At 42.0% G+C, this 9,254-nt stretch overlaps 1 protein-coding gene across 1 annotated transcript in view; it reads left to right on the top strand.

Moving 5' to 3' along the window:
- Nucleotides 1-9,254, top strand: part of si:dkey-1j5.4 (leucine-rich repeat-containing protein 15) — a 19,662-nt gene that overhangs the window by 9,054 nt on the left and 1,354 nt on the right. The window contains exon 5 of the mRNA XM_014034746.1: nt 2,750-2,870. Within this exon, the coding sequence (XP_013890200.1) occupies nt 2,750-2,870 (121 nt within the window). The remainder of the gene's footprint in view (nt 1-2,749; nt 2,871-9,254) is intronic.

The raw sequence follows: 9,254 nt of genomic DNA, 5'->3' as shown, positions 1-9,254 counted from the left end.
GTTCTTTTGGAATCCGCTGTCAGATTTATTATTGACCCCTAGTTAATGGAGGATTTATTTATTTATTTATTTTTGGATCTATCTTCATAACAGTTGAAGTTACATCAAATGGGCTGGTGCTGTACTGATTCACCTACAGTTTGGTCTTAGTTGGACATCTCTAGCCCTTTTTGATATTCCCCTTATTGTTCTGTGTTCTGGATCACCAGATCCGAATTCCAGATTGTATCATCATCTTGCTTCATGTTTTGATAACTCATGYGACAAGCCATGTTTCCATCAACGTTTTTTAATGGGCATTTTGAAGTATCACATTAGAAAAGGTGAATGTAAACGGCATGATTCGAAAAAATTCCTCTAATTTGTAAAAAAGTTTATACGCTCGCTTGAGGTGGTTTTTGAGCTTTTTGAAAAAGAGTTAATGCACAAAAGGAGTGATGGAAACACATTTTCCGAATAAGTTCTGATGTAGTGAACATTTACCTCACATGGTTGATCAGCTGTTCTCGCTCTCTGTCCAGTCCCGGTACCAGCTTTGGCTCAGCTGCAACCACGACTGCAGCTGGACCCTCCTCCTACTGTCGGTGTCTTCTCAGTTATTTCCATAACATGAAGAGAATCACATTTCTTTCTCTACGTCACCAGACAGCAGTAACATCGCCAAAACTAGTTGAAATCAGAATAATTACAACTTTAGTAGCAACATGTTCCTGATAACTTCTCTCCATTGTCCAGGGATGTGTAGTCCCAGTGAGTTTGCGACTTCTACTTCCTGTTTCCTACAAACATGCGTCTGACGTAATTACTCTTTGCGTAGCCTTAGCTCAAATAAAAAAACAATTCTGGATCTACATCATGATCCGGAACATCACCCAAATTTTAAAGTGTTCCTTTGGCTAAAACCCACTTGCGGTAAAAATTTCATGAAAATCCATCCATAGGTTTTTGAGTAATTTTGTCGACAAACAGACAGATAGACAGAATGACAGACATAAGCAACTAAAAACATTACCTCCTCCCTTTGCGGTGATAATGATTATCCCTTTAACACTGTTTATTTGTTGATAGATCAAACAGAATGAATAAAGCCTGGTTTATGAAGCCTTTAGTGATTCTTAAAATGTACTAGGTTAAGGCGTCCTCTGAAACTTCCCAACTCACAATCAGTAGTAAGACAGGTCGATGGGCTCACTTACCTGCATGTCAAATCACTGAGTTTATGAACTGATTGAGGATGCTCCATAGCAGGGATKTACCTATTTATTTATCTGTATTCATTCACCGGTTGTTTGTTTACACATCTTATCAGATTTAGAAAATGTACTAAATAAAATATACTCAAGTAAAAGTAGTTACTCTGTTGAAATTGTAAAGTTTCTTCAGAAAAATCTGAGTGAAAGTAAAAAGTAGTTCATTAAAAGTTGACTTTAAATAAAAGTTACCTTTTATAGAGCAGGAGGGTGTTTCTCCTACGTTGCACAGAGAATGAGGATTTTTTTCTTCTCAAACTTATATAAAACAGCCTCACAGATCTAGATCTCTATTTTCTACTGCCTGTAGTCAGGTTGCAAACGCAACAGGTCAGCATTCATTGACCCAGCAAATTTCTCCAGCACCTCCTGGATATTCTAATGAAAACKAGGGTATTTCATCCCTCCAACAAGATCTGTGTCTACTTTGATGACTTTTCACAGTGGGACATGTCAAGACAASCACCCATTTATCCATAGTTGGGTCTCAGAGGCAGCAGGTCCAGGGGAGAAACCCAGAAATCCCTCTCTCCAGAGGAACTTTCCGGCTCGTCCTGGGGGACCCCGAGGTGCTCTTGGGCTAGAGAGAATACTTACATAGTCCCTCCAGTGAGTCCTGTAGGTCTTCCCCGGGACCTCCTGCCAGTGGGAAGTGTCCAGAACACCTCTAAAGGGATGCGTCTGAGAGGCATCCTAATCTGATGGACCACATCAACTGACTCCTTTCGATGTGGAAGAGCAGCGGCTCTACTCCGAGCTCCTCCCGGATGACAGAGCTCTTCACCCTGTTTCTAAGGCTGAGCCCGGCCACCCTACGAAGGAAGCTCATTTTGGCCACTCAAATAGGATTTTGTTCTTTCAGTCATGATTCATACCTCATGACCAGTGGTAGGGGTTGAAACGTAGACAGACATGTAAATCCAGAGCTTTACATTTTGACTCAGCTCTTTCTTCACGACCGACCAAAGCAACACCCTCATTAATGAGGATGAGGCCCCAATCCAACTCCTCCACATGAGATAGTCTCTCCCCTGACCTGGTCCTTGCGACTTTCAACCTGCRTTAATAATACGCTTTAATTTGGTAAACATGCCTTTGTAATGTCTCCCTATAGTGTTCTGGGCATGTTCAACTGGGAGGAGACCCCGTGGAAGACCCAGGACACCCTGGACAAACTATGTCTCTTAGCAGACCTTGAAACTCATTGGAATCCTCCCAGAAGATCTGGAAGATTTGAATAAGATGTCTGGACCTCTCTGCTCAAGCTTCTTCCCCCATGACTCAACTTCAGAATAAGCAGGAAAATTTTCATCTCCGTAAATTTTTTTCCACAGTAAAACTGTAAATTTAATTTTGAAACTACATTTAAAAAGAAGACCCTAAGAGTAGATGGAAAGTTTTTATAGTTTTATACTGACTGTAGAAATATTAGAGGGTTTATCGCTGGACAATATTTTGTCAAGGTTCTTATAGAAACATTTATTTTTCTCCTTTTCCAGCCTGAAAACTGTCCCTGCCAGAGCATTCCGACCTCTGCGGTCTCTGGAGATGCTGGTTCTTGACAACAACCTCCTAACTTCACTGAGTCAGAGAGCTTTGGATGGTCTGAGCAACCTGCAGGTAATATACTTACCCATTGCCAAGAAGCTGGCACTGATGACACATTCTAATGAAACATTCAGAAAATAAATCATTGGATGTCTAAACAATGTGTGACATCTTCAGATTTCACAAGATTACACTTACTGTTGTTTTAAAGGACTGACCAAAGCAAGGCTGTCATTTTTCATTATAGCATGATCTCAGTTTCAAACTCTGACATGAAAGGTCGTGGGTGATGTGCATTCCTTAAAAAAGCCAGGAATTTTTATTTAGTACATTTTTGTAAACATAATACAGTCAGAGAAATAACCAACAAACTTAAGGGATATTTGGGCCACTTTGAAGTGTTTTTTTGTGTAAAAGTTGTGAACTATTATTTTCTTGTTGTTAGTAGTTCTTTGAAGTTTATGTCTACAAAAATAACCAGCTAACAGTTAGTTTGAAAACAGCCAAGACCAAAGTGGGTTGTGGCTGACTTTAAATAACTAACTTTCAAAAATGCTTCATGGAGAAACTATTTCACAGATTTTAAAATGAGGTTAAAATTGAAAGGAGACATTTTTCTTCTGTATATTTTATGGCACGTATCTTGTTCACTGTTGGTGCTATTTCAACAATTTACGTATCATTATGTTCAGCTCCTTCATAACATACTGGACATGAGTTTTGGTTACCTCAGCAATTTATATTTTTTGGGATATTTAGCTTTTGATCATTTTTGCTCTTTTTGCAAGTTAACTGAGCTGTCTTCTAGTGTTGTAGTCAAGACCACCTAACCTGAGACCAAGTCAGACAAGACCAAGATTTTTAGGGTTTGGACCAAGTCAAGACCAAGTCCAAGGGAGGACGAGACCGAGACAAGACCAAGACCAGATAAAAAATGTGTTCTAAAAGATGGAGTATTGTGTACACATGTACAGTGGGGGGGAGAAGTATTTAGTATCTAATAGTTGAGGTCTAACTATGATGTCAATCACAGGCCTCTCTCATCTTTTTAAGTGGGAGAACTTGAACAGTTGGTGCTGACTAAATACTGTTTCTCCCCACTGTAGCTAACTTAATATGTAGAGCTAATATTGACAAAATATTTGTGTGAGGGCAGAGGAAAGAATTTTGCTACAGAGGAAGTTTAAGAGTGACGGTAAAAGTTTAAAGTTGTCCCCATTGTCTCTGAAAGTGAAGCACCGCTGAATGTACAAGTTGCTGTATGCTTTCTCCTGGTTGTTGTTTTACAATATTATTTATGAATAATGTAGCCAAAATTTTTACTTAACATTTTGAAGACATCCTTTACCGCTCCCAGAGAAACATGGTTCACTTTCCAGGAGTGCTGTGTGCAAGTGACGGGGTGTGCAGGATGGGTGACAGCCGGTAACAAAAACACATAAATAGTAGGGGTGTAAGAAAATATCGACACACTGAAATATCACAATATTTCATTTCCCGATACTGTATCGATATTATAAAGCCCTGTATTGATTTTTTTGTTAAGGTTTAAAATGTCAACTTTCCTGCCAGCCATTCATTTTTATGTTATAGTTCAGCCTCTGACCACTAGKTGGCAGCAGTGAGCCAGACATTTGGATCCTCTACCTCTTGAGCACCAGAGAGTAAGGGTAGCATTAGCATTGTGAGTAAACATTAGCTTCATGCTCTGATAGCTAAATCTGAGCAGAAAAGACAGACACCCTCTGCCTTCTAAGCTGAGGTAAGGTTASCAACAGTTACTTATTTGTCAGAATGTCTGGATTTTGAGACAAATTAAGTGTCTCGTGCACTCTTTTTGCCAACTGTAGTCAGCTTTCATGTTACGCATATAGCGCATGCGTCTATCACCTCGAGTTCAGCACTCCCCCCGTGACATAAAACTCTTGTCTGTTGCTCTCAATGATGTCCGGCTGATCACATATAAGTCCATATACTTTAAGTTTATCCTGCTGTGTTCACTTCAAAAAAAGTTTGAGTGTTGTTTAGCTTCTCCATTTATTTACAGTTTATTTTCAGGACCTGCCCTGCTGTTCAACCCACAGTTATACAAATCATGTTCTGGATGCAGGTCAGCTGATCCCAGAAAATCTGTGTGCAGCAGCTTCATATCATCTGTTTACTGAAGTTTTATGACAACATAAAGGCTATTGTTAAAGGTATCATACCATGCTTTTTGACAAGGATGGGATATTGTTCAACAAAGCATCAGAGATGAATGACCAGACCAAGACAACAATAAAAAGGTAAGTGCAGTTTTATTTAAGGTGGAGTTTGGTTTTGGACATCAGCTGAAAAGGGAGAAAGTAGAAGGTGAGTATTGGTTCTTGGAAGTGTAATTTTTTGTAGACATTTTCTTGTTAATAAGTGATTTTTTCTTACAGATTTTCCAGAGGCGAAGAGTTCCAAAGGAGGAGGTTTTCAAAGGCAGGTGGCAGTTCTTCAGGCAGAGTGGCTGTGAGTGTTCCGTGGTGAGGTTCTTTGTTTTCTGACCCAACTTGGAGTGAGGACTTCTTAGCATGAGGYGTGGCTTCTGTGATCTTGGTAATCMACCYTGGACAAAGGATGAATGAGGCAAGTACAAAAATATATTCTTTAACATAGAATCTAGGAGCTAGATACTACCATAAAGGTTAGATGCATCAGCGTGGATCAACTGATGAAGGAGGCTTATAAAGCTGTAGCTGATCATGAGACAAATCCCCAACAGGTGTGTGTAATCAGGGTCAGGTCACCAATCACCACACAGGAACACAGGTAGAACTGATTCTTCACAGTACCCTCCTCTTAAGAATCCCCTCCAGGTGATCTAGGTCGCTTCTCTGGATGAGCTCTGTAAAAGTCAGAGATAAGGGAGGGGTCCAAAATAAAGGAGCGAGGGATCCAGGATCGTTCCTCTGGTCCATAACCCTCCCAATCGACCAGATACTGGAACCCTCTTCCTCTTCTCCGAACGTCAAGGATGCGATTCACCGTGTAGACAGGGTTGTTATCAACAAGATGGGTGGGAGGTGGGAGGTCGGCAGGTGGGCAAAGTGTGCTCTCAACAACATGCTTGATCTGGGAAACATGAAATGTAGGGTGAATGTGCAGGGATCTGGGTAGGGTTAAACGTACCGAGGATGCATTGATTATGCGTTCAATTGGGTATGGCCCAATGAACCGTGGAGACATCTTCCTGCCGAGGTCTTTTAGTTGGATATCCTTAATGGAGAGCCAGACCTTTTGACTGACTTGGTAATCCGGAGCCGTGGAACGATGTCGATCTGCTATCCTTTTGTTTTGTTCCGCAGTCCTTAGGAGAGTAGCCTTTGTCTGTTGCCAGATCCTTCTACATCTGCGGAAATGGAACTGCACAGATGGGACAAAACATTCAGATTTCATCAAGGGGAACAGAGGTGGATTGTAACCCAGAGCAGCTTCGAAGGGAGATAAACCAGTGGCGGTAGAGGTCTGGGTGTTATGGGCATACTCTACTCAACAGAGATGTTGTGACCAACTGGAAGGGTTTTTGTAGGATAAACAGCGAAGTGTGGCCTCCAGCTCCTGATTACAACGCTCTGTTTGACCATTTGACTGTGGATGGTAACCTGAAGAGAGACTGACATTGGCACCCAAAGAGTTACAAAAAGCTTTCCACACTTGAGAGATAAACTGCKGTCCTYRGTCAGAAACTATGTCCAGGGGAATACCATGAATGCAAACAACATTGGTAACCAGTAGTTGTGCAGTTTCGAGAGCAGTAGGGAGTTTAGGTAGAGCTATGAAATGTGCCATTTTGTAAAAACGGTCTATGATGGTGAGTATGGTAGTGTTACCTTGAGATGGAGGTAGACCGGTGACAAAATCAAGGGCGATGTGTGACCAAGGTCATCCGGGAATGGGTAAGGGTTTCAGTAGACCAGCAGGGGCTTGATGTGAAGACTTGTTGTGAGCACAGATGGTACATGAGGCCACATACTCTTTAACCTCTTTAATGAGAGTGGGCCACCAAAAATATCTTGCAGCCAGGGAGATCATACGGTTTGAACCAAGGTGACAAGAGTGATTATTATGCAACCATTCCAATACTTTACTTTTGATGGCCGTGGGGACGAAGAGACGGTCAGGAGGGCCTCCACCAGGGTCCGGTTCAGTTCTTTGGGCCTCTTGAACCAGTTGTTGTATGGGCCAGGTGAGAGCTCCTACAAAACAGGTGGATGGTAGGATGTTGTCCACCTTAGGGGTCTGACCATCTGTGGAAAACTGTCAAGAGAGTGCATCAGGTTTTACATTACGAGAGCCAGGTCGGTAGGTTATAGTAAAGTTGAATCTAGTGAAAAACAAAGACCATCGTGCTTGGCGAGGGTTTAATCTCTTAGCTGTCTGTAAATAAGCCAGATTTTTGTGGTCAGTCCAGATAATGAATGGTAACAGTTCCTTCTAACCAGTGTCGCCATTCTTCAAGTGCAAGTTTGATTGCCAGCAGTTCCAGGTTTCCCACGTCATAGTTGCATTCTGAAGGAGAAAGTCTACGGGAAAAGTAAGCGCAGGGGTGCATCTTCTTGTCAGACAGAGATCTTTGTGATAACACTGCTCCGACACCTGTGTCAGAGGCGTCGATCTCCACAATGAACTGCTCAGTTGGAACTGGGTGATGTAATATGGGAGCAGAAATAAATCTTTTCTTTAACTCACCAATTGCAGATTCAGCTTGTGAGTTCCACTCAAAGGTCTTAAGAGTTGAGGTGAGTTGGGTTAATGGTGCGGCTACACGACTGTAGTCTTTGATGAAGCACCGATAAAAGTTGGCGAAGCCTAGGAGGCGCTGGAGTTGACGTCGAGCCGTAGGGGTGGGCTACTCTGCCACTGCCTTGACTTTGTGAGGGTCTGTCTGAAAATAGCCTTGTCCAAAAATGAAACCCAAAAATGACACTGAAGGAACATGAAACTCACATTTCTCGGCCTTTACGAAGAGTTGGTTCTCATGGAGTCTCTGGAGTACAGCTTGAACATGTTGAATGTGTTGGGTCGGGTCCTTTGAGTAGATGAGAATGTCAACCAGGTAGACAAAGACGAAAATGTTCAGAAAATCATGTAGCACGTCATTAATGAGGGATTGGAAAACTGCTGGGGCATTGGTGAGCCCAAAAGGCATCACCAGATATTCATAATGTCCCAAAGGTGTCTTAAAAGCAGTCTTCCACTCGTCCCCCTCTTTAATCCTTACCAAATGATATGCATTACATAAATCTAGTTTTGAGAAAATGGAGGCTGAGTGGAGTTGTTGATGAACTGAATCAGTTAGCGGTAAAGGATACTTATTTTTAACAGTTAAAATTTTACCCCCGATTTAACCCCCGATAGTCAATGCAAGGTCTCAGACTTTTGTCTTTTTTCTCTACAAAAAAGAAACCAGCACCTAAGGGGGAGGTGGAAGAACGAATGATACCGGATGCTAAGGACTCTTCAATGTAATTTTTCATGGACTCAGTTTCAGGTGCAGAGAGGTTGTAGAGGCGACTAGATAGAAGGGGGCACCAGATAATAACTCTATGGAACAGTCATAGGGCCTGTGAGGAGGCAGAGACAAAGCCTGAGTCTTGCTAAAAACATGAGCCAAATCATGGTATTCTCTTGGTACAGAAGAGAGGTCAATGTCTTYAGTGGGTTGAGACTTAGTAGTGGGTGAGACAGCAGAGGTTAAGCAGTTATTTAAACAATAACTACTCCACTTATCTACCCTCTTTTGTGACCAGTTTATCACGGGGTTATGTTTAGTTAGCCAAGGATAACCTAAAATCAGTTGTGGTGTGGGTGAGGAGAAGACAAAAAACTCACCAAACCCTCGATGATTACCAGAGATGAGCACCTGTACATTCCTTGCCTTTTGAGAAATCTTGGTTATATTGTCACCAGTAATACCTGTGACCGGGATAGGAGGGTTGCGATTCTCTACAGGTAACTCCAAAAAATCCACAAGATCAGATGAGATCAAATTTTGTTCAGCTCCTGAGTCTATTAATGCATGAATGGGAACCTTCTTCTGGTGAATGTGTGTGGAATGTAATGTTAGTCTTTGAGAATGTTGTACCTGAGGTGGAGCAGCGACAGGCGTTGACGGGGCAGGTGGAGGTAGGACAGAATTAAGTTTGGAATCCATAGCAGCCATTTGATTACTTATTCTTTCAAGCATGTTGTCCGCTGTTGTCGCTGCCTATCAATCTCCTGCTCTCCAGTGAGAGCTGGAGATCATGATCTGATGAAGCCAATAGGACCACATCTGCAAAAAGCAGAGATGCAATCCTAGTCACCAAAACGGATCCCCTCAACACCTTAGAAATTCTGTCTATAGAAGTTATGAACAGAATTGGTGACAAATGGCAACCTCAGTGGAGTCCGTCACCAGAAACGAGTCTGACTTACTACCTGCAATGC

Source organism: Austrofundulus limnaeus, unplaced genomic scaffold, assembly GCF_001266775.1.
Source record: "Austrofundulus limnaeus strain Quisiro unplaced genomic scaffold, Austrofundulus_limnaeus-1.0 Scaffold2275, whole genome shotgun sequence".
Classification (NCBI taxonomy): Eukaryota; Metazoa; Chordata; class Actinopteri; order Cyprinodontiformes; family Rivulidae; genus Austrofundulus; species Austrofundulus limnaeus.
This window is presented reverse-complemented; position numbering and strand designations above follow the sequence as displayed.